A 24,378-nucleotide genomic window follows, 5' to 3' on the forward strand; every position below is an offset into this window, starting at 1 on the left:
GACAGCTATCAAAGTCGTCTATTATGTAATTATTATCACGTGTTATTGTATGTAATACATTAATTCTTAAGTCAATTTATTTATTAGATATAAATTGTATATTAGATTTTTCAATCTTTGTGTGATACTATGTTTGTATAATATATTTTTTGTATTATATTTTATTGTATAATTATTCATTTATATTATAAAAAATTTATTTCTCTTCATATATATATATATATATATATATCTACATATATACACCTGCTAAAAAAACTCATGTCTTTAAATAAAAAAATTTCGCATAAAAAAAGATCCAAAACAAACGATTTGAACATTCCAATAAATCCTCGGTTGGATCTCATGTTTCTTTCTCAGAGTTATATAAATTATTATCATTATTTTTCGGGATTTATTTTTTTTTTTTTTATGTATTCGTTTTCTGATTTCTCTTGGCATCCACACACCAATACATACAACATTATTAGTCAATATATGCCTGAAATTCATCTCCTACTCCAGCATCAAGATGTGTTTGCCACCACAAAGTAAGATGTTCATCCCAACGAATAGGTAGGTACTCTCACTTTCCTTTACCGCGTTTAAAATGATAAAAAATATTGAAAGGTCCCCAAGAGACCTGTAGTTTATATTTAGTCGTGTATCTTCAAAGTCGTAGCATCTTCCAGTGATTTTACAATACGTAGATTCGTACATTCATTTTGAAGCAAGAAGATGGATATTATACATTATCGAATACGGATTGTTCCAATTATTATCACCCTTATTGTTTCTAAATTCTGTATGTATTATTTTATTTATTTATTGACCTTTTTTAATCATATATTATTAATAATGATTATTATTATCATCATCATCATCATCATCGATGTTTTTAACACGTATGATTTGCACCTTGCAAATAAAACCAATTTTTTAATATTTAGTCATTTTAATGTGTGTATGTCTGGAATAAAAAAGAATTTATATAACATATTTTCAAAAAATATATAAATGTTAATATAAACACAAATTTTCATCACCGTAGAAATCATCTTCAAACTAACTTTTAATAGTTTCATAGATATTTCGTCATACTTGACATTTTCTAAAGCCATTGAAAAATAGAACTTATACAATCAAGTCATGAATCGACATGCAATGCACGTATTTAGGGAAACATATGTAGTTATTGCTGACATTTAATATCTCCACGACTTATTCACTATTTATCTTTATATTATAAAAAATTCACAGGCATAGCTCAGTTCCAAAATCAGTTCCAAGCTCAGACATTCCAGCAACAACGATTTGGTCCAAATCAATTTGTACAGGCACCATTCCAAAGGCCACAACAATTCCAACAATTGAATAATATTGATAGTAGACAATCTCCTCAACAATCAGGCGTACCTTGTCCAGAAAAGAATGGACGATTTGTAGTTCCTTCTCAATGTGATGCTTATATTGAATGTGTTGATGGTATTGGTGAACAGAAACTTTGCCCGGAGGGTCTCTTCTTCAATCCCGAGGCAAGATTTAATTATCCATGTGGATATCCGATTGATATTAATTGCGATGGACGTCCAAATTTACGTAAGAATTGTAACAAATATTATATTACTGAAATTTATTATAAATTGTGACATCATGTTATGCAAATCATTTAACAGAACCTCCACAACCAACTGATGACTGTCCCCATCAATACGGTTATTTCAAAATTGGTGATGAAGCCAATTGTGGACAGTTTATTAATTGCGCTGATGGTGTTGGACATCTTTTCAACTGTCCCGAAGGTTTAGCTTTTAATTCTGAAACTTATCGTTGTGATTGGCCTGATCAAGTTCCTGATTGCAATGTTGAAGGTATGTTTGATTTTAAATATTAAAAAATATTTTTTGAATACATTTTTCTAAATAAATATTTAAAATTTTTCAGCTTTCTTGAAATTCACATGTCCCAATCCTGCTGAAGGAGATAACCAGTATCAATTGTTTTACAGTGAATCTAGATTTTTCAGAAACCCCAATGATTGCCAACAATATTTTATATGTATAAATGGTCATCCTCGACTCCAGAATTGTGGCGAAGGGAATGCATTTAATGAATTAATTAATGCTTGTGATTCTGCCGAGAATGTTACTGGTTGCAGGTAAGAGATTAAGAATTTATTTGTTATATAAAATATTTTTCTTTCTAGCCATTTATTTATTTATTTATTTCATTTACAGCCAACCAAGTGTAATATCACCAGAACCATTGATCGATCCAAGTCCAGCTTTCCGTCAAATTTCACAGCGAAATAGATTTAGACAATTTTAAAAAACATTTTGCCAATTTTATTTTATTTGTAAAAGATGCCCAATCTTTTTGAAAAATTGTTTCTTAAGTTATTTCAACAGATAAATACAATGATTATACTTGAATGATTTTCTAACTTTTCTATCGGCAACTTATTAGCGATGATAAATGTTTTTTTTAATGAAACAGCAAAAAACATTGTAATAATTCATGATCATAAAAATGACTTGTATGATAAATTGAATAAAATTTTGAAAATAATATTGATATAAAAAGACAATTGAAATTTGCCATGATTGTAATTATAAATGCTAAAATAATCCATTACCTGTTAACGACCGATATACGTATGTATATGCTATATTGTCGACAGTCAAGAAACCGGTTTCAGGACTCGAAAACGACTTTTCCTTACTCGTTCGCAGAATACCTCTAGAATTACTAAACCTATATCTACCACTTATTCCATGTTATCCTGATATTGCTATCTAGGAGCAGGAGCTAGGAAATCGGTAGCAGGATCAATTGAATATTATGTTTAATCTGGAAATTATAAAAAAAAAATTAGTATCAAAAAATAATTATAACTTTGAATATTTATGAAAGATTTGTTACTTCAAAATATTCATGAAGTTTTTAATACACACAAATAATACTGATATTGATTACAATTAAAAATCGAAAGTATTCAGTTGTAAACATGAAATATTTTTGACATAATAAAGCTTTATCTTTACTTGCAACAGAAAGTTGAGATAATTATATGTAAGAAATATTAATTAATAATAATATCGATAGATAAAAAGTCTAATATAAATTCAAAATTTTTTGTACTTTATTTAGATTTTTCTTTTAAGAGATATCGGAGTACCGACCGATGCTCTGATATTGATGATGATATCTTTTTGGAGTTGAATTTTTTTTTGTTATTACTGATGACTAAAGAAAATTGTAATTACAAAAAATCTTGTAAAAAAAAATCAATAAAATCTAATATTCTCTCAAAAGAATGGAATATAGCCTGAGTATTATAAATTTCAATATCATAAATTTGTTTTTATTATAATTTTAATAATTATATTCGTTATTAAATTCATACTTTTAATTTATACATGCATCCGTGTAAATATGTGTAACTGTAATAATTCACAAATGCGATGATGTGTTACACCGTTAGAGGGCACTTTCCGCGTTTTCGGTATAGTTTGTGCAACTCTACAAGGATCGATGACAAAAATTATTATATTTATAAAAATTTATAATAAATGTATGTTGTTAATGAATAGAATATTTTTTAAGAAATGTAGAAGTAATTAAATTATAATTTTAATAGAATATTATGTAAAATTTATAGGTAAATTAACAAAACAAACGTCTTGACAATATGTATCATGATATAGTTTGTGTATAACTGCTGTGCCAGTGTTTGAAATCGATAGTAGCGCCCTCATGAACAATTAATCGTTGGGAGATGTAGGTTTTCCTTTTCAATCTGTTTTCGAGTACGTGGTTGAAACGTTATTAGTTGAAAAACATTGACTAAACATTATAATTGAGTAACAGAATATTAAGTGAGAAAAGTAATATTGTTAAAACTTGATCATTAAGACATACAGTAGTTTTTTGTTATTTATTTGAATCAGAAGTAAACCTACAATGCCATTAAGTATCAAGGTTAATCTACGAGTTACTGGTCATTGTAACCAGGGTGGCCGTAAATACATGGAAGACATGTTTAGTGTGGCATACCAGCAGACTTCTGATGATAGAGATTTGGAATATGCTTTTTTTGGTATTTTTGATGGACACGGTGGTGGTGAAGCTGCTAAATTTGCAAAAGATCATCTAATGGATATTATTGTTAAACAAAAAAATTTTTGGAGCGATAAAGATGAAGACGTACTTCGCGCTATTAGAGACGGATATGTTAACACACACTATGCTATGTGGCGAGAACTAGGTTTGATATTACTTGTATATGTTTTTATTTTTATAGAAATTGTTTATAATATCCAATATTTTCATTTATAATTAACACTAGATTTTACAATTAAGCTTATTTATCATCTTATATAATTTTTTTAATATATTATTTCATTATTTTATCACTTTTGTTATTGTTATTATATTTATAATTTATTTTATTATTACTTTTAACTACTGTTTTTATTATCACTTCTTTCTTGATGTTTATGTTATTAAAAATCATTTGTTTCAATATTTTAGCGTATTATGTAATATAGATTTCCAATAATTGCTTGCATCATACATATATTCAATTAGTATTAATATTATTTAATTCAAGTGAATAATAAAATAATTCATCAAAACATTCAATAACTAAAAACAATTTTTTTCGAGCAGATAAATGGCCAAGAACAGCGTCAGGATTACCTTCAACTGCCGGCACAACTGCCAGTATAGCATTCATTAGAAAAGGAAAAATTTATATTGGCCATGTTGGAGACTCTGGAATAGTACTTGGTTATCAAGATAATGAAGGTGATCCGCAGTGGAAAGCAAAACCGCTCACAAAAGATCATAAACCAGAAAGCGGACCTGAAATGACAAGAATCCAAGAATCTGGCGGGAAAGTTATAAGTAAGTCTGGTGTCGCAAGAGTTGTTTGGAATAGACCGAGAATTGGTCACAAAGGCCCAGTAAGAAGATCTACCCACATTGATGAGATACCATTCCTTGCAGTTGCGAGATCTCTAGGTAATTTACTATTTTATTATTTTACAAATACTGATAAGTAAGGCAAATATTTTAGTTCGAAGAAAAAAATTTTTTGTTATTTTTTATGATTTCAAAAGGTGATTTGTGGAGTTACAATTCAGAATTAGATACATTTGTTGTTTCACCTGAGCCTGATGTAAAAGTTATTAAAGTAGATGTAAAATCTCATCGATGTCTTATTTTTGGTACTGATGGACTCTGGAACATGTTAACACCTCAAGCAGCTGTATCGATTGTTCAAGCAGCTGAAAAACACAATGAAAAACATTTCATAGCATCTCAACAAACAGGAAACGTATTACAGGTACTATTATTATTAATATTATGATAAAGATTACTATAATTTCTATGAGATAATAACCCTTTCTATTTGTAAATTTATTAACAGAGTGAAAATCAAATGTGGATAAATCCATCCAAGAGTTTGGTGGATCGTGCACTCGAAAGATGGTCATCTACCCGTTTACGAGCGGATAATACGAGTGTTGTTACCTTAATGATAGATCCACCTGGACCTTCTCGTATCGAATTTTTACTGAATCGCTCTAAAAATAATCTATCAACCAATTCACTACCAAATTATTCACCAATATGCAGGCCTCCATCATCTAATTTTAATCATTCTGTTCCAAACTTAGAGAAAACATCGACAAAAGACTTTCACAGTCATCCACAAGTCAATACATCTGATACAAAATTATTAGAAAATAACTACTGTCCAAACCAACCATTCTCTCAACCAATAAGTTCACCACTTACTGTTAATGAGAAATTGGTGAGTAACTATTCAAATGACAAGAACGCAGATCTACTTTTAAATAGTAATATCGATAAAATAGCACATCCAGTTAAAAAACAACAAAATCCTATTTCTGTTGTTGATACTGTTGAAAATAACGACGACACAATGAATTATTCAAATTCAGAAAATATTCAAGTAGCTGAAGTATCGTCGAGTGATATTACAATCAGCGACGCTAATATTAGTAAAAGCACACCGTCTATTAACAGTCATATTAATGTACCATCTTCTGCAGAAGACAATGACGAAAATAGTGAAGCAATCAATTATAATAATCCATTGGAAGCACCATTGGAAAAAGTTTTGGATAATACAGAATCTTTTTGTGATCAGACCCTATGGTCTGAAGATACCGACGATGGACAAGAATTAGTAAGACAGAATGCATTTTCAAATCCATTAAGTGATTTTAATCTGTTTAGATCTACAGTACGACAAGCTATAAATCCAAATACAATTAAATCAACAACTTCAACTCCTATTAATAATAATACTAATTCTATTACTAATGACATTGCTACAGTTACACCTACAGTTTCTGGCTCCCAAGATATTAATGAAACTTATTATGATGAAAATATCAAAAATAATACACCTGTGAGTTGTATGAAAAAATTTGAAATACAAAAAGATACTGTTATGATTTCGAATAAATCTAGTGAAGGCAATGTGGCACATTTGAATGGAGCAACTCTTAAAATAAAAAGGCGGGAAATATCATTGCGATCCAATATTACCACACGAGTTAACTCTAAAACAGTTCATAAAGCTATAGTATCAACATCAACAAAACGAAGACACAGTTCTACATTTGATATTACACCCAATGACGTTATATGTAATATTGTTCATCAACAAGAGCCGTGTTTGAAACGAAGAACTCGATCTGAAGATCGCAAATGTTTAGCTAGGAATGAAAATAATCCAAATAATCAAAAACAAGTAAAACAACAATTACATGGTCGATTACGATGGATTAATTCATGTTCTAACATAAAGAATCGTAATATCAATGCTACAAAATCTTACACATCAGCTGGAGTTGAGAATAATATTCATGAAAAAAATATTTTATTATCTACAGCAAGTACTATAACAACACCAACAACTTCATCTAATTCTGCATCATCCTCTTCATCAGCATCTTTTCAAAGACGAAATCTTGAAAAAAAAGCTACGCCAATGAAAAATACCAGACGAGGACCAGTCAATTATGTTATTAATAATGGAAGTACTAGTGGTAGTTGCAATGGTGTTGGTTGTTCCCCAAGATTGGCTCAATTAAGGAAAAATTTTACACTTAAAGATTGGGATCAAATGAAATCAAATCGAAAATCAATGACAGGAAGTTATTCTAAAGAAGACCATCGATTGAAACTTAATTGTATGATAGTAGGTAGTGGAAAGACTACATCTAATCCAGTGTCAAATACTTCACCACCTCAAAGATGGCTAAGATCCGATACAATTGCTGCTACGCCTATTAAAACCCTACGATCTCGAAATGTTGATATCGCAGGTCATACAATACCTCCTCAGATTGCTCATCAGTATGGCATTGTTAAACAGAATCGACATTCCCCCCTAAATACAAAACTCAATAAGCTTTCATCAGCAACAACTAAAATTATTTCAAAAACTTCCATGCAATTGACAACGAGTAAATTAATCAAACCAAATAATGGTATGAACCATGAAAATAATGCTTCTAATTTAGCATTATCAAATTCAGTATCGGTTATTGCTAAAAGAGTTAAATCAAGTTCCTACAATTCAAATACAAGGTCACGATTAGGTACCCGATCGAGACTCAAGCGACTCAGTAAATAAGCGGATTAAGTCATTTTTTTTTTTAAACATATATATAATTTGTATATATAATAAGTGAAAACAGATGCGTTAATAATTTTTGAATAGTTCTTAAAATCATCCTTGTATTTGTCACAGAAAAAATTTCATCAATATATCTTATTTATAATTATTTAAAGAGAAATATTGTATAACAATTGTAAGATAAAGATTCAAGTTTTTAATAATTCTTTAGCTTTCTTGAATTGCGATATTCTAATATAAATTTATAACTATTGTTTTTTTTTTCAACTTTAAATGACTAATTAATCATATTTCAAACGTGATACAATTAAAACAAATGGCTAAGATTTGTTATAATTATTGAGGATTGTATATATTTATTCGAGATGAAGATATAATTTTTATTAAATTGTAGTGAAAAAAAAAAATACTAAAATATTCAGTTGAAATTGCGGTTTTGTTTTTAAAATGTCTTCCACTGAATAATAAAGGCATAAGTAGATTTTTGTTATAATTGAAAAATTAAAAAAAGGATGCATGTAAAAGTAAATAATCTTCACAATATGTGCCTATTAAATTGATTATTAAAAATGAAAGGGTTTTCATATTATCATAATTACCTTATTTAATAGAGTTGAAAATTCAGAATGAAAAGTATTATAATTTATTTTAGATGTTTACTTTTTTAGACAAATTTTTTATAAGACGAATTTAAAACTTTCATGAATAGAAAAAAAATGTATATTGAAAATTATCTAGTACAACTGATATGTTATTTAAAAATAACGGTATAAAAACATCTAAAATTAAATCCTGTATTTTATTAATTAAGATGAAAGCAAAAAATAAAAAAATAACTTGCATGGATTACTACTGTTACTGCTAGTACTATTATTATTATAATTAGGAACAAAAAATGGATGTTTAATAGTTAAAAACAAAAGAAATATTTATATAATTAAGTGGGGGCCACATTGTAATTAATATTATCAGATGTATATATTTTAACGAAATAAAGCATTAATATCAAAATTATTATTTATTTTTTAACTTGGACATATTCTTTTACAATAAAAAATTTTATTTTTTTTCGATAGAATTATTTATCTTTCGTACGTTTACAATATTATTATCATCATTTATATTTACATTGGTCATTTCATGACATGGGATATGTTTAAAACAAACGAATAAATAATCTTAGAAAATATATAATTTTGATATCTACAACAAGTATAAATAAAAATAATGATCTTTTACAAATAACTGATTGATTTATAAAAATTTGAAGAAATTTTCAATGACTATGATTCATTTACTATCATTATTTTCATTATTATAATTTTATTAATTGTTTTATAAATATCTTTTTCATCTTCAATATCAGCAATCGTACAAGAGTAATTTATATTTATTTTAAAAAATACTGAATACCAAACAAATATATTATACTTAATTAGTGCAATAGATCTTTTATAGCGTCATGTAAATGATTATAATCTATAATCTCATCTATTCATATCAGATCTGTATCTATTATGTATAATTGAGTATTATCTCCAATTTTTTAATAAATAAGACAGTAGCAATAAGGCACATGATGCATAATATGCGCGAACATTCCTACTTATTACTCAAAGTAATGTTATTTCTGTTGAAAATATGTAATTATATTACTTTTATAGTTTCGGACAAAACGCAGATAAAATTTGTAGTATTTGTTTTAATAATATTATCCCTTAAGTAGTCGTAAAATAAACTTTTGATTATTAAATATTAAATCATCAGTTATCATTATTACTATCATAACTGTTAATGTTACAATTATTATTATTATTATTATTTCTATTCCCATTAATATTACTATCGCTGCTATTACTACTGTCAATTTTTCATTTCCAGTACATTTAAAAAATCTCAAGAGTTTTAAGTACAAATAATTTCTTAGATTATACTATTTATAAAAATGAGCAAGAAAAATAATCTCGGAATGTTTATCATACATCAAACATTCATTATTTACATCAATTATTAGTGTTTCTCAACAAATACTGGGATTTTAAGTACACAAATATCAACCTATTAAACATTGAATAAATTGTTTCAAGCTCAGTGTAATATATAGAATAAAAATGATTTAAGTCACGGTAATCACGAGTATATAGATGTAATTATAGTATTATTAATATAAAAAAATTTTTTAGGGTGTACTACTTTAAAAATATATATTCACACGTATAAACATACGATTGAATTAAATGACACAACCTTTTCTCAATCCATACATAATTTTCAATTCAGGCATAATAATTTTCCGGATAATCATATTAGTTTTTTCGGTCAATGTATCACGACGAGGATCTTTTTTATAACGTTTAATACCTGGCCGATGTACTAGAAATGCATTATCTAAAATTAAAAAGTCATAATCCAAAACACAAAGTGCATAGCCCTGTGTCATTTTATCACTTTTACCCTCCCAAGTAAGTCTTTCATCATAAAGAGGATCATTATTTGTTCCAATAAAAATAGGCTCCCAATGGGCAAAACTTCCTGTTCTTTTTCCACAAAAAAATACATGAATATCATCATTAAGTACTCGTGCTTCTTGCCATTCTTTACTTTTCGGTATATTATGACATATAGAACATAGTCTTTCATGAAATGGTACTGCTTTACGTGCTTTTAACATCTTAACCTAGAAAAAAAGAAGCAATTAATATCATTACACTAATTAATATTAATAAATATGAAGTGTATTGAATAACGTACTAAAGCTGTTTTATTGAGAGGTGGTTCACTATTCTTTTCCACTTCAAATATTGGTAAAACAAATACTTTATGATGTTTACTTAACAATAGTGGATCATCATTTCTTCTAATCATTTCTAAAAATTTGATTGGCAGATTAGGAGGATTTGGATATAATTCAATATCACTAGCTAATACATAATGAGTTATTGCTGATTCTCGAGCAATATTACGACCAACGTTCACTGGATATAAAAGTTTTTCTTTGTTTTTATACATTTTATTATTAATATAATTATTATTAGTCCAAGGTGGACCAAGACTACAATTATATGGCTCGGCTTCCATAACTTTTTTACTTGATGGCACCTGCATAAAAATAGTTATTATCAGTATGATGATTGTTAGATAATATTTAAATATATTATCATTATCCATAATGTGAGTTAAACATAAAAATGACAAAAAAACTGACCACTTTTGGAATATGTTTACTGTGGAAATAAATGTGAAATGTTGTAAATTTTGAGATAAGGGAACTTTTACAACTTCTTAAATATTTGATTGAATCTAGAGTTGGTTGGAAATCTGTTCCCGGTGTATGCAGAGCTATTGATACTGGAGCTTGCCAACGTTTTAACAAAGGTTCTAGATTATCAAGAAATGTAAAATCAGCATGAGTTGTATAAGTCACGCTTTCCCAACATTGTATCTTAAGACTCATTGGCACGTAATTGTATAATACCCAATAATCACCACGTTGAGCCATTTTGGGTTCTAATGTTTTTTCATTACATTTAATAATGTCCTTCAAAGAATTATTCTTTGATTGTTGAGTAGATAATGTAATTGAGGATGATTGTGATAGTTTCTAAAAATGAATTGTTTCAATAACTAATAATATTAAATGCTGTTTAATTATTACATTTATTTTCTACATTCTTTACTTACTTTATCTTGTGCATCTTGAAATTCAACTCCAACATGAGATGTATTTTTTGATTTTTCTTTTTCTTCTAATTTTTTTAAATCCTTTCAAATGATTATAGCTTAATAAATAAATTCACAAAAAATCAAAGTAAATACTTGATTTATTTTTATACTCACCGATGATGATAGTGATGAAACTAAAGGTGCTGATGGTAGTAATAGTATTGAAGAAGCTAACCCCGTGGCTGATGTTGGTTTAATGGAATTCGTTTTTTTACTATTATTTTTAGATGTGAAAGTGGTTTGATGTTGAGTTAGATCTGATTTTATTTGTTCCAAATTGCTTACAGCTGCTGCTGTTGTTCCATCATCAATCCAAGGGCCAGAAGTACCAAAATAAGCACAAAAATATAGCACAGCACAAATACTAAGTACTATTGAAAGCCTAAAGGCCCAAATTCGTCGTCCAATTAAAATCATGATTGTAATACTGCTTTATTGAAATTTTATGGCTAAATGTCACATATTGAATGGTTCCTCAGTATTATCACAAAACATATAGAATAATACTAGATAGCAGTTTACCTCCAATCCTGAAATATTAATAATTACATAATATTAATAATAATTACGAAATGAAATAAAATGATTAACATTTATTTCTTGCCAGTCACTTTGATCAAATTAACAGAAATATTATATTCAGAAGAGGACATTGAATAGTCCATGAAAATTTAACATACTATCAAAGACTGAACTCTCATGATAGGAACTACGATAATAAAATTAAATGTATTATCTCTATATCACTCTACGTGTTTTACTGTTAAAACTTTAGCATTTATTTTTTTTCTGATTATATATTTATTTAATAAACATAAAAACGTTGATCAATAATAATGAAACATTTAAATAAAAACAATGGTAAGAATTATTTAAAAGATAAGCATGTAAAGAATTTATATGTACAGATATCTAGCATTGACGTTAAAGACACATTAATAATTGTTAACTAAATTTCACAATCGATATTAAACTAAACATAAACATTTTTCAAGGTCAAAAAAAAATATATCCAATGTCCTTATTGCTTTATGTTGAATTGTATATTATAAAAAAATCATCAATTTTGCCTGAGTAAATGATCATTTTGTTATTACTCACAAGATAATTTTATTTCTTATAACGTGGCAAATAATTTTTTTGTTCCAGGTATTTTATAATTTAATTATCGTTTATTTAATTTTTATCATGATTTCAAATTTCTATTTTACCTCCAGGCAAATATTGTTGGAAATTTATAATTATAAGTTACACAATTAAATGGAAAATAATTTTGTCAAATTGATCATTTAAAATCAATGACTCAATGTCTTCAATGCGTTAATTAAAAAATCAAATAGTTAACTATAAATAAATAGAAAATTGTATAGTAATAAAAAAAAATTTTTTTAGTATAAATATGAGATAAAAAAGATGCATTTAATGAATAGAATAATTAACTTACATCAATAAATATTGTTTAATAGATGATTATTCAATTATATATACTGTACCAAATAAATTGAAAATTTTATGCAAATTAAGGTAATCACCAATATCACTCGTACTGTCTTTTTAGCATACACGAACACAATATTTGCTGTAGATACACATGTATTTGTATAACTGTATTTGTTTAAAAGTACGAAAAAATTTGGCACAGTGATTTGGAGAATCGAATGCAGCAAAGTAGAAGTTAAAAAATAATTATTGCATACTGAGAATATTTAATATTTTTTGAATTTTTTTAAAATTAAATTCAATATATAACAACATGTTTAATTGCAAAAAAAATTGTAAAATACTTTATGATCTCATGTTAAAAACTAGATCTCTTCTTATTCTGTGTCTATGCATGTATGTACTTACGAAGTAGTGGATGCGGTATGCATATACTTGAAAACTGCATATATTTATGTCTGCACACTACAGATACATACTGACGAGCCACGTCAAACTTAAAACAATAATGTGACAAGGCTGGAAATTATAAAATAACTTTGATCAGATAAAACTGCTTGCTTTCTCTTTGTTCATTAACGTCATGGATGAAGTGTGTTCCATTATTATTATGGAATTATATTTTTTTATGAAAACATTTAAAAAATTATCTTAATCTAATAAATAAATTAATAAAATTCTATAAAATTTAAGCTAAATTTCAAAAAAATACTAATTCATTATTTTTTTCAATCTAAAATAGTAATTCGTGCTGAAGTGGCTAAAGTCACGTCTTCTCATCAACTTATGAGAAGTCGGAAATTATTATTATTATTATTGTTATTATTTTGATGAAAATTTTTTTGACATATGATATATAAAGGATTTGGGAATGTAAAGGAATTGTTTAAAAAATTATAACTTAAAATTTATATATTTCGTACGTGGTACATTATAGAATTGTATACATTAAATGTGTTTATTACAGTGTACGATTTTAAATCTTACTTTTACTCAATTTCAGAATCATTAATTTTATCAATACAAAATTTAATCTATTTAATCTATTTTTGTTAAAGAAAATGGTATTTATTACGCAATTAATTTTTGGTTTAAATATTTCCATGTTAATTTAAATAGGATTCATTTTGTTTATTTATTAAGTTGGTTTATATTTTATAAATAAATTCAACTTATAATAAGCTTATTACTTAATGTTTTAAATAGGAATACGCCAATATTATTTTAATTTCTATGAAACGTTCCTAAACGGTAGCATGTCATCTATCTTGATGGTAATCTTTTAAAATATTGTGATAATGGAAATATTTTTTGATTTAAACAATAAAATGTATCAACAAAGAAACAAATCTACGAATATTTAGCACAAGAAAGAAATATGTTTATAACTCTACTAATATGATTAATTGAACTAAAAGAATTTAAAAAAAAAACGTTGTTATCTTTCATGTAATTTTTACTTCTCCTCACACCATTCATTTTCTTTGCGAACTTGCTCTTCTTCTGCTGCCGAAAAGTCATTTTTTATATTAAAAGTCTTCCTTATTTCTTCTGGCGTTTTTCCTTTAATCATATTTGCTACTGTTTTGCAAGTTACATCCAGGAGGCCTTTAATATCCAAGTAATTGGCAGCCAAAATAAGTTCAAAGAGAGTTCCTTGATCAACCTAAATAATGCAATTTATGTATGATATATTTTTCATATTATAAAAGGAATAATATTTTTTGAATATAACAAAAAATAAACCTTCAAGAAATCAGCATCCCAAGAACTAATATCATCAGTTCGTTTTTCTTTATTTTCATCATCTTCTGGTGGTGGAGGATCGTCTTTGTGGTAAGTTGCCCATTGTATGACTTTCTTTAAGATGGCTGAATTCACATTTGGTAACGGAACAACTTCATCTTCATCTTCGTCCATTCCTAAATCTTCTAACATAGTTTTAATTGTGACTGAGCATTTTGCAATCTCAACATCAACATCGTAGATTTCACCATCATTACTTTGTAATTTTATGTTCGTCATCTGTAAAGGCAATATTTAAATTTATTATTTATATAAAATTTATATAGAATATAAATTAAAAAATTAAAAAAAATAGTATATTTCACACCTAGGGAGGAAAAGTAGACTAGCTCAAACCACGTGTAAAATTACAACCCGAGCCGAAGGCGAGGGGGGTAAACACGTGGTTTAAGCTTGTCTAATTGTCCTCCTTAGGGCTGAATATAATTTTTCGTCATACCTGAGTGGAAAGTTCAACCCCTCTCCAATGGAAAAGTGAACTTTCCGCGCAGGCATGACGAAAAAAATATTTAAAATTAAAACTTTGTTTTTAAATGTGATCAGTAAATGAAGTAATTGTTTACTAAAATTTCTGAGAGTCAACGATATTTTGATTGATTTTAAATTGATTTAATAGAACGAAAAATGTTGAAGGTCTTATAGACAGAGATATTGATGTAGATACATTGAAAAAAGATTTAGAAGTAAAGCTAAATAAAAAAAAGGTCATATTTATATTAGTATATGGTATGTACTATATAAAACGGTCACCGATGAGACAAAAGGTTCAAATGTAGAAATTCAGTCCATTTGAGAATGAGGTTAGGAAACTCAATTTCATTAGTTTTACAAAAAAAACAATAGTTAAATCAAGAATTTCGAAAGCTTTAGTAAGAAATGGTCGTATATGATAAATTTAATAATTATTGATACATTCTTTCGTATTACTAAATAAATAATTAGTATTGTTTTCCAATAATAATTATAACACTACTAAAAATATAAATAATGAATAATTAGTATGGTTTTCCAATAAAATTATTAAAAATAATAAATTTAAATCAAAATATTTATTATAGGCTGAAATTGCAAAAGTTATCACGACGGAAAATGCGATTCTAGCTACCATGTTTATCATGATGATATGCTAATAATAAATAAAAGTAAAAACACTATTTCTTACCTTAATTGAATTAATTTAATCAGTAAAGTATTTTTTAAATGTGAAATTACACTATTTTCTTATTTCAAAACAGTTTTTTAGAAGAAATATTGAGGTAATTTTCAGAAATGCGTGTTTACTGCTTCGCAGATTACTGACTTCTGAGCTCAAACAACGCTGTACAAAATGTATGGTACAGTACAGACTACCGACGCCATTCACGATGGCGTCCCTTTAGAAGTTTGCTATAGTAAATGCTACAATTATGCATACTTCGTGCGATTTTGGTTCGTTTTGCAAAATTTTCGTTTGCAAAAGAAACTAAAGAGGGCTGGAGTTGAGAAAAACATGTGCAGAGAAAATGGCGCGAAAAATTAAAAGGGTTTGTAGCACAAAACTGAAATAGAGACATGTAAACATCCGCCGCTATATACTTTCTGTATAAACTTTATCATCATAGCATACATGTATATCAACTAATAAACATGTAACTACCACGTGCTTGTTTAAAATCTATACAAATAAAATTTTTGTAAATAAAAGATATTAAATATTAAATAAAATGATTTCTGTGGCGTTGAAATATAATGTTTTGGCTATGTGTTGTATTGATGACTATCTATTAGTAGGTTTGTAACTTTAATATTTAAAATATAATATTCAATAAAAATAAGACAGATATTTAATTTACAGGAATTGGAAATCATTTATGCATATACAAGATTTCAACATCTCATTGTGAATCAGTAATAAATACATTCCACCATGATTCTATTCATGGAATTATAAAATCCTTTGATAAATTGATTGTATTTGGAGGAAGATGTCTTAGCATTTTTCAAGTTGAAATAGCAACTACTACATTTGGAGTAAAAAATTCTTCAAAACATATGTTTAATGATTGGATTATTTCCGCCAAATTCATTCCTCACAGCAATTATGAAAAGCTTTATGTTTTATTTGCTCACAATAATTTATATTTATACAACACATTAACTATGGAATATACCAATATTTGGTGTGAGGAAAAATGCTTATTGTATCCTTTTGTTGAAATCGCAAGTTTATTTATCACATTATGAATCAAGATTTTTTCTTAATCATCTTAATATAATAACATTAACATCATCATGGTAGATATTGTGGTAACATTTCAACAGATCAACCAAATCAAGCTGTAATATTTAGTGGAACAGTTTTTCAAGAAATTTTAATATGGATCATTGTGCAAGATAATTTATCACTTCAATCGGATCAACCTGTTTTATGGCGTTTGAAAGGACATGATGTTAGTAACTACGTATTTTTGATTTAATTAATTAAATTCAGAATTTAAATTTCTATTGATGTTGAATGAAATTTTAGGGTGTGATATTTTCTATATTTTATGATTCTTGTAAAAATTTGATAACTTCAACTTCCGATGATAGAACTGTCAGATTATGGGAAATTAAAAGTTGCACTGACGAATCATTGGTATATAATAATTGGAAAGACATTAAAATAAATTTAAAGCATACAATGTATGGACATACTGCTAGAGTATGGAAATCAATCATTGTGAATAATACTATCATCAGTATTGGAGAGGTATGATTGTAAATTATTTGATAAATAGCATAATTTATTTATTCAAGTTTATTTTTTAAGGACTCTCAAGTTTGTATTTGGTCAATGGATGGGAATTTATGTGATAAAATATTAGCTCATAATGGAGCAACAATTTGGAGTATTGAAGTGTCGAATGATAATTGTTATGTATTTACTGGAGGAGCAGATGATGGAGTGTATTCATGGTCATTACTTTCAAATCAAATGGAAATGTCTTTAATGTCTGCTTTAGAATTGGAAGAAAAAAAAATACCTAAATATGTACAATACTTAAAATCTGGCAAGATTTTAATTTTCGTTGAAAATGGGGAATTATTTACCTACAACGCTGCTTTGAAAGAACTCATCAAGAATCATATTAACTTATCTAAATATAAAAATTATTGTTTAATGCAAATCTGTCCCAATCGAACAAAAATAGTATTTGCATCTAATGATGGACATTTAGATATTTTTGAAGAAGTAAATGATAAGCTGGACGTTCATATAACTTCAACAAAAATTTTCGAATCGAAAATTTTTGCAGTTCATTGGCTGAATGATAATACCCTACTTGTTTGTGGTCATGAAGGCCACCTAAAAATGTTTCAGATAACAAATGACAGAGAATTATTATTAAAATCAGAGTTTATGCTGCCGATGAGTAAAGAACGTTGGACTACAACGGCAATAATGCTTAAAAATTTACTCATTTGTGGAGATCGTAATGGACATATTTATGTTTTTAAAATAAATTCAGAAAAGGATAAAAAAAATCCATTACAATATTTAACAAAAATGCACTATGTGTTAGGAATTCAATATTTTCATTTCATCAACAAAAAATTAATAAGTGCGGGCCGTGATGGTACATTACGATTCTATAAAGTTAACTTTTCTGATAACACACCTAAAATAATACAACCTTTGTATTATAAAAAAGTACCTATGACCTGGGTGAGTAAAATAGTACAAACTGAACAAGATGTTTATGTACTAGGATTTAAAGAAATTGAGTTTATGATTTACAGCATTAATTCACAACGTTTGATTTTAAAATTTATCTGTGGTGGTGGCCATAGATCTTGGGACTGTACATTTATTGATAAATTTATCCAGTTCACTTGCATACGGAATAAAAAAGTATATACAACTAACAACATGATGTGCACATTTAGTAAAACAATAATACAAGGCCATCATACTAAAGAAATTAATTGTATGCAAGTATTACCTGGTATATCAAATAAAAATATTTTGCTGTCTGCTAGTGAAGATTGTACACTTCGCTTTACTGAATTGTATAAAATATTACCAGAAAAATATCAATTATCGTGTTTAGATTTAATTGATGGTCACATTTCAAGTGTAAAATGCATCAATATAATAAATCTAAATAGTTCTAATGAGAAAGCAGGAAGTTTAATTTTCACAGGAGGTGGCAGAGCTCAGTTGAAAGTATGGAAAGTAACAGTTGATGTTGTTGAAGATAAATTCATTAAGGATAATTTAGAAATTACTGAACTGATGTCTTATATGTTACATGGAACGAATAAAGATCAGCGTAAAATAATGCTAAGTAAACAGCAAGAATATTTTATAGATCCTGAGACTCGTTTTATGGATATTACTTCATATACATATGTAGAAAAAAATATTGTTATATTATTTGTTGCTTGTTCAGATGGATTTATAAGAATATTTTCTTATGATATATATTTAAATAATTTTTATTTGACAACAGAAATTCCATATTACAATCGTTGTATTATAAAAATTCATGTATTTGATTATGGAAATGAAGTTATTCTTATAAGTATGGCAACTGATGGAATTGTAAATCTTTGGTCAATGAAACTTATAATTGAAAATATTTGTAATAAATCTGATAATGTAAATATAAAACCATTCAAATCGTGGAATATACATCAGTCGGGAATTAATAGCTATGACTTCAAACAAAACAGCGAAGTATTTTTATTACTAACTGGAGGTGATGATAACAAAATTAATTTATCATTATTTACAATATTTGAAAGTACAAATACTACTTTGATGGCTGATATTTTAGCTGAATGGAGCTCTTCATTTATTCATTATACTCAAATAACAGGTAACTAAAAAATACTGTTTATATTCTGTTAATAATGTAATTAATTATTTGTTAAAGAATTATACTCAAAATTTAATTTTCCCCACAGGTATCAAATTTTACGGAATTGATAAATTTGTAAGTGTTGCAATTGATCAACAAATTGTGACGTATTATTATTCATATTGTAAATCAATATTATCAGTGGAGCCTTTGCAAAAAGTTTTACTTACTTCTATAACAGACCCACATGGTTTAACTATTGTAAATAGTTTAAATAATGACACAAATGATGTACTTGTCTGTATATATGGGCAAGGTATTGAAATAATACGTCTTGAAATGGAAGATTAAATTTTCCATTCAAAATAGACTATATTTTTATGAATAAAATTTTCTAATAAAAACATTATTAAATGTTTAAATTACCTCTTAAAGCTTGCCAAATATCATTCCCATCTTTCCAAGGGATTATTTTGGCTTTAATGGATTCATTACTATTTTTATAATCATTGATCATTTTCATAATGTAATTATCCTGTCTCGGAAATGCAATATCATTTGGAGACAATTTCAACATCGGACAGTAATCATTTCTACCATCACCTACATATGCTACCATATTATATTTAACTCCTGCATCAGCTTTTTCTTTTATGTAAGATTCAAGAACATATCCTTTACACAAATTTTTCTCACTAAACTTGCACCAATCTTGTTGATGATATTCCTTGATATGTAACAAATTATTTTCATCAAACCATGCCGGATTAGTATAAATTTTATCAATACAATTCTTTAATTGTTTCTTTTCTAACCAAGTTTCAATAAATACAGAATTTGCATCACTAATAATTATAATATCACAATTATTGGCATGTAAATTTTTGATAAGATCTTCAAAACCTGATACTGCTGGTATTCCATGTATAGAATTGATAATAGTATCTTTTTGTACTCCAATACTGTGAATTAATTGAAATATTGATCTCATGTATGCTGTCCATCCTGAATTGCATAGTTTTTTTACATTATCTGGTACATCATGAGGATACAAATTTTTAATAATAATATCACTATTTTCATTGATGATTGTGTTATCAAAATCAAAGCACATCAAGAGGGGTTTTGAAACCTGTAGAATTTAAAAAAGAATATGATTACAAGATAAATTTAAATGACTTGATGGTAATATTTATTTATATATTTTACCTGCATCATAAACTTAAATACTCTAATAAAATTTGAATTTCAGAATGAAACAAGCTTTTGAATCGAATAATTGTTTAATTTTGAAATAAAATAAATTCGATTGATCCTCAGGTACACATATGATATGCCTGTAGTATTATTGTCAGTTCTATTCAAAATTATACACAATTTGTCGCGTATTTTCTAACCATCGGTTAATAAATTAAACCAATATGTAATGATTTCTTTTATGTGTAGAGGGCAACATATAAACCCGTGCGATGCGGGCCAATGAACGAATGATGACGTTAACCGAACGAAAAGAGGAGGAGAAGTATAAACTACGATACGCTATGGAATATATAGCGAGACATCGGCGTGTGTTGACGAAGTTATAATTTTTTTATTTATTATTCTCTTATCAGAGATTGCCGGAAAGCTAAAAAACACTACGCGGCATTATTGAAGACAGTGGGCAAAATGGCCGAACGTGTAGATTCGCCGGTTTCTAGTACTTCAGATTCTTCTTCAATGTTGCAAGAAGATTCAGTCATTTCAAATTTTATTTCGGAAATAATCAAAAGCCCAATCAATATATTTTTGGTGATTGTTATAGCCTTTCTTGTTTATAAAATATTTCGGAGTAAGACTATGGGAGAACCACAAGTAGTAACATACAAACCGCTTCCTAAGATCAGACGTGATTTTACTGTTGAAGAATTGAAAAAATACGATGGTACGGGACCAGATGGACGAATTCTTGTAGCTGTTAACGGCAGTGTTTATGATGTTACAAAAGGTCGAAGGTTTTATGGACCTGGTATGAATTTTAATTATTATAATAATCATTTATACATATCATATATTTTGTAATTTACATTATACTTGAAGGAATTATATTTAATTAATCCTTATTTTTATTATACAGTACATTACTTCTATGGTTTAAAATATCTCTAAATGATATCTTCGTCATATCGCGTGATTTCTATGACTGGGCAAATGCCTTACAGCTACGAAGTCGTTAGATAAAAAACTTATTTTCTATCCTAACTGATGACCACACCTGATAATTTATATATTTACATATACTAAAGTAATTGTAATCATTAACATTGATTTTTCAATAAGTAATTTATACTTATTTATATTAACCGTTAAATAGTTGAAACATTTATCTCTGGTATTTTTTTTTTAATTTTTATTTGAACAAATTCCATCTATAAGAATTATTGTATGAAGTGTTCAGTCATGCAATCGTATGCATTATTTATGTATATATCGTATTGATTTACATCATTCAAAATAATCTTATGAATCAATAAATCACGATTCAAATCAATTTTAATATTATTTAAAACTAATAAATAAATTTTTTTATAAATAGATTTATAAATAATTAATGCGACAATTTGATAGACATTATTATTTTGTCAAATGTAAACATTATAGTTAATGCTCTCAACTGTAATAATGCTTGATCACATTATTGTAGCAAGTTCATTTTTATTCCGTTTTACTCGATGATATCAGCATGTTTTATAATTGAAATTATTGAAATAATAGTATGAATAATAGTGTAGAGTTAGCTCAATTAATTTTAGCACTGGCTACTGAAGCAATTTTATGATGACTATAGATAATTTATAACTATTTTATTGATATTGATAGTTCAGAAATGATTTATTATAATTTGTTTCATAGATGGCCCGTATGCTGCCTTTGGAGGTCGCGATGCTAGTCGAGGTTTAGCAACATTTTCAGTAGTACCAGGGAAAGATGAGTATGATGACTTAAGTGATCTCAATACTACAGAAATGAACTCAATTTTAGAGTGGGAAGAACAATTTAAAGGTAACCAAATGAAATTTATTTATTTTTTAATAAAAAATATTACATAATATGTCATGCTAATTATAATAATTATCAATATTTTTTTCTTTAATACTTCACTTATTGACAGTCAGAATATCTTTGTATCATTCAAGAATAACAAGGAAACTCTTACAATTACAATTACATTCAATAATGAAGTAGACCACAAGTGTTGTTTGATAATTCTTATCAAGTTTAATTTTCATCATTCTTAAAAGATTAATTTTTAAACAAAAAAAATATAATAATCATAATAATGATGATTTTTAATTTTACAGAAAGATACGATTATGTTGGAAAATTATTAAAACCAGGTGAAGCACCGACGAATTATTCAGATGAAGAAGACGAAGGAAGTCAACAAGAATCAGATGCAAAATCTAAAGACGATTGACCACGTAAAAATTCTATCATATTAAAGATAAGATCAGACATATGACACTTATTATTAAAAAAATGTCTATTGATCACTTGGTAATACAATTTTGAATGTGATATCAACTACATTCATTTTTAGAGAAAAAATCTATCGAACGATGTAAAAATGATATAAATATTTGAGACTGTTACACTACTACTGAATACTTGATTTTTAAACGTGCTATAAAGATATGAAGAATTTTTTTGATATTTGGAATAATTTTTATATATGTAGAAGATTTTCTACAATTTCCACCATACATTCTTAATGAATATCATTGTAAGTGTTTAACGCTAAATTTTATAATAATTTTCTTAAAATTTATAGAATTATACTTTGATAAAATTAAATTTTTTTTTTTATTTATCAATTTCAATGTTAAATCAAAGTAAATCAAACTTCAACAATTATTCTAAACTTAAAAACAAATGTAAAAATTTGTCAAGTGTGAACATTCATTTTATTAATTAGGTATTAAATCAACATCATTTCAATACTAAATTATTTTAAATTATATTCGGTCAATTTTTACTTAAGAAAGTGTTTAAGTCAATTGGTTAAATTTTTTTTGTTAATTAGCTTTAAAGATGAAAAGAATTCTCAATATTGTGTGTATAACTTTACTTTTAAATATGTTTATTGAGCGATAAAACAATAATAATAATGTTGTTACTAATTAATATTTTAATTTGGTATTTACAGTTGATAGTTTTTTTTTTTTTTTTATTAATTCAATAATTTATAAAAATTTTTTCACAATGTGCATACCATAACTATATCAATTGTTATTTGTATTTTAAAGATAAATCATTTAAAATAACAAACATGTAATTTAATGAATATTTTTTAAAAAAAAAACAAGATAAAGATTATATATAACACTCATAGTGATATTGACACGTAGAAAAAAGAGATTTATTTATGATGAATATGAATATACCTATTAGTGCAATCCAAGTGGCTGCCGATATTTCCTATAAAAAATATTAAAATTACTTAATTCTCGGGTGTGGTTAATTTTATTTCAATAATTATATAATTTAATAATATTATATTTAATATTTATTGTGACATAAGCTGCGTAATTCAAAAAAAAAAAAAAAATTATTGTTCTCATAAAAAATAATACAGTGCATTTTAATAATGTTGCATTTTTTTGTAGAAACATTTTTCGTTTTATAAATTGTTAACTTTGATTTATTGTAAGTAAATAAAGAGAAATTTGTCATTTAAAAAAATTCATTTTTTTGTTGACATTTTATTATCATCAATTATTATCATTGAATTAAATTCATAGCTGAATATTTAATTCGATATGTATAGATGTATATAAATAAAAAACAAGAAGTATGCTTTTTGATATATGATATGTTACATAAATACATATATACATGAAGAAGACATTTTTTCACATGAGATGTTTTATTTTCAATTATTAC

General features: G+C 26.7%; 7 protein-coding genes across 12 annotated transcripts; 4 read left to right on the top strand and 3 right to left on the bottom strand.

Annotated features, from left to right (window-relative positions):
* The first annotated feature begins 521 nt into the window (after positions 1–521).
* On the top strand, positions 522–2,380 carry LOC118069731 (protein obstructor-E-like). Its single transcript, XM_035088032.1, has 5 exons — positions 522–784; positions 1,240–1,578; positions 1,656–1,850; positions 1,924–2,137; positions 2,217–2,380. The coding sequence occupies exons 1-5, from the start codon at positions 718–720 to the stop codon at positions 2,305–2,307; spliced, it is 906 nt and encodes a 301-aa protein (XP_034943923.1). The 5' UTR covers positions 522–717; the 3' UTR covers positions 2,308–2,380.
* Positions 2,381–3,733: 1,353 nt separating this feature from the next.
* Pp2C1 (protein phosphatase 2C) lies at positions 3,734–7,986 on the top strand. Its single transcript, XM_035088020.1, has 4 exons — positions 3,734–4,246; positions 4,651–5,004; positions 5,103–5,329; positions 5,414–7,986. The coding sequence occupies exons 1-4, from the start codon at positions 3,943–3,945 to the stop codon at positions 7,655–7,657; spliced, it is 3,129 nt and encodes a 1,042-aa protein (XP_034943911.1). The 5' UTR covers positions 3,734–3,942; the 3' UTR covers positions 7,658–7,986.
* Positions 7,987–9,835: 1,849 nt separating this feature from the next.
* On the bottom strand, positions 9,836–13,559 carry LOC118069908 (beta-1,4-glucuronyltransferase 1-like). Of its 5 annotated transcripts, none has more exons than XM_035088259.1 (6): positions 13,232–13,559; positions 11,498–11,913; positions 11,342–11,422; positions 10,866–11,261; positions 10,412–10,759; positions 9,836–10,337 (listed from the first exon to the last, which is right to left on the bottom strand). In XM_035088259.1, exons 2-6 carry the CDS (start codon positions 11,798–11,800, stop codon positions 9,894–9,896), a joined length of 1,572 nt encoding a protein of 523 aa, XP_034944150.1. In that variant the 5' UTR covers positions 11,801–11,913; positions 13,232–13,559; the 3' UTR covers positions 9,836–9,893. The 5 variants fall into 5 exon arrangements, with proteins under 5 accessions (XP_034944150.1, XP_034944178.1, XP_034944158.1 ...); XM_035088287.1 differs by lacking the exon at positions 13,232–13,559 and adding an exon at positions 12,877–13,224; XM_035088267.1 differs by lacking the exon at positions 13,232–13,559 and adding an exon at positions 12,828–13,224.
* A 559-nt stretch (positions 13,560–14,118) lies between these two features.
* SkpA (SKP1-related A) lies at positions 14,119–15,971 on the bottom strand. The gene is made up of 3 exons (XM_035088328.1): positions 15,792–15,971; positions 14,570–14,848; positions 14,119–14,489 (listed from the first exon to the last, which is right to left on the bottom strand). Exons 2-3 carry the CDS (start codon positions 14,846–14,848, stop codon positions 14,280–14,282), a joined length of 489 nt encoding a protein of 162 aa, XP_034944219.1. The 5' UTR covers positions 15,792–15,971; the 3' UTR covers positions 14,119–14,279.
* Positions 15,972–16,123: 152 nt separating this feature from the next.
* Positions 16,124–19,816, top strand: LOC118069897 (WD repeat-containing protein 6). Of its 2 annotated transcripts, none has more exons than XM_035088243.1 (6): positions 16,124–16,399; positions 16,464–16,809; positions 16,908–17,058; positions 17,136–17,360; positions 17,421–19,473; positions 19,562–19,816. In XM_035088243.1, the coding sequence occupies exons 1-6, from the start codon at positions 16,333–16,335 to the stop codon at positions 19,804–19,806; spliced, it is 3,087 nt and encodes a 1,028-aa protein (XP_034944134.1). In that variant the 5' UTR covers positions 16,124–16,332; the 3' UTR covers positions 19,807–19,816. The 2 variants fall into 2 exon arrangements, with proteins under 2 accessions (XP_034944134.1, XP_034944143.1); XM_035088252.1 differs by having other exon boundaries at positions 16,352–16,399; positions 16,449–16,809.
* A 25-nt stretch (positions 19,817–19,841) lies between these two features.
* Positions 19,842–20,985, bottom strand: LOC118069933 (pyridoxal phosphate phosphatase PHOSPHO2-like). Its single transcript, XM_035088307.1, has 2 exons — positions 20,665–20,985; positions 19,842–20,587 (listed from the first exon to the last, which is right to left on the bottom strand). The coding sequence occupies exons 1-2, from the start codon at positions 20,671–20,673 to the stop codon at positions 19,865–19,867; spliced, it is 732 nt and encodes a 243-aa protein (XP_034944198.1). The 5' UTR covers positions 20,674–20,985; the 3' UTR covers positions 19,842–19,864.
* LOC118069939 (membrane-associated progesterone receptor component 1-like) lies at positions 20,965–23,139 on the top strand. The gene is made up of 3 exons (XM_035088318.1): positions 20,965–21,463; positions 22,348–22,497; positions 22,797–23,139. The coding sequence occupies exons 1-3, from the start codon at positions 21,124–21,126 to the stop codon at positions 22,910–22,912; spliced, it is 606 nt and encodes a 201-aa protein (XP_034944209.1). The 5' UTR covers positions 20,965–21,123; the 3' UTR covers positions 22,913–23,139.
* Positions 23,140–24,378: the final 1,239 nt, after the last annotated feature.

This window comes from Chelonus insularis, unplaced genomic scaffold (assembly GCF_013357705.1).
Source record: "Chelonus insularis isolate UGA/USDA-ARS -01 unplaced genomic scaffold, ASM1335770v1 contig_128_pilon, whole genome shotgun sequence".
In the NCBI taxonomy this organism is placed as follows: domain Eukaryota; kingdom Metazoa; phylum Arthropoda; class Insecta; order Hymenoptera; family Braconidae; genus Chelonus; species Chelonus insularis.

Excerpts from the sequence above, each read along its gene's own strand:
- LOC118069731 (XM_035088032.1), top strand. The coding sequence starts at position 718 with ATGGATATTATACATTATCGAATACGGATTGTTCCAATTATTATCACC. Across the intron at positions 785-1,239 it reads CCTTATTGTTTCTAAATTCT|GCATAGCTCAGTTCCAAAAT; the intron begins GTATGTATTATT and ends AAAAATTCACAG. Across the intron at positions 1,851-1,923 it reads TCCTGATTGCAATGTTGAAG|CTTTCTTGAAATTCACATGT; the intron begins GTATGTTTGATT and ends AAAATTTTTCAG.
- Pp2C1 (XM_035088020.1), top strand. The coding sequence starts at position 3,943 with ATGCCATTAAGTATCAAGGTTAATCTACGAGTTACTGGTCATTGTAAC. Across the intron at positions 5,005-5,102 it reads TGCAGTTGCGAGATCTCTAG|GTGATTTGTGGAGTTACAAT; the intron begins GTAATTTACTAT and ends TGATTTCAAAAG. Across the intron at positions 5,330-5,413 it reads AAACAGGAAACGTATTACAG|AGTGAAAATCAAATGTGGAT; the intron begins GTACTATTATTA and ends ATTTATTAACAG.
- LOC118069908 (XM_035088259.1), bottom strand. The coding sequence starts at position 11,800 with ATGATTTTAATTGGACGACGAATTTGGGCCTTTAGGCTTTCAATAGTA. Across the intron at positions 11,262-11,341 it reads TTCAAGATGCACAAGATAAA|AAACTATCACAATCATCCTC; the intron begins GTAAGTAAAGAA and ends ATTCATTTTTAG. Across the intron at positions 10,338-10,411 it reads CTCTCAATAAAACAGCTTTA|GTTAAGATGTTAAAAGCACG; the intron begins GTACGTTATTCA and ends CTTTTTTTCTAG.
- SkpA (XM_035088328.1), bottom strand. The coding sequence starts at position 14,848 with ATGACGAACATAAAATTACAAAGTAATGATGGTGAAATCTACGATGTT. Across the intron at positions 14,490-14,569 it reads GGGATGCTGATTTCTTGAAG|GTTGATCAAGGAACTCTCTT; the intron begins GTTTATTTTTTG and ends TGCATTATTTAG.
- LOC118069897 (XM_035088243.1), top strand. The coding sequence starts at position 16,333 with ATGATTTCTGTGGCGTTGAAATATAATGTTTTGGCTATGTGTTGTATT. Across the intron at positions 16,810-16,907 it reads TGTGAGGAAAAATGCTTATT|ATATTGTGGTAACATTTCAA; the intron begins GTATCCTTTTGT and ends TCATCATGGTAG. Across the intron at positions 17,059-17,135 it reads GGCGTTTGAAAGGACATGAT|GGTGTGATATTTTCTATATT; the intron begins GTTAGTAACTAC and ends ATGAAATTTTAG.
- LOC118069939 (XM_035088318.1), top strand. The coding sequence starts at position 21,124 with ATGGCCGAACGTGTAGATTCGCCGGTTTCTAGTACTTCAGATTCTTCT. Across the intron at positions 21,464-22,347 it reads TCGAAGGTTTTATGGACCTG|ATGGCCCGTATGCTGCCTTT; the intron begins GTATGAATTTTA and ends TTTGTTTCATAG. Across the intron at positions 22,498-22,796 it reads GTGGGAAGAACAATTTAAAG|AAAGATACGATTATGTTGGA; the intron begins GTAACCAAATGA and ends TTAATTTTACAG.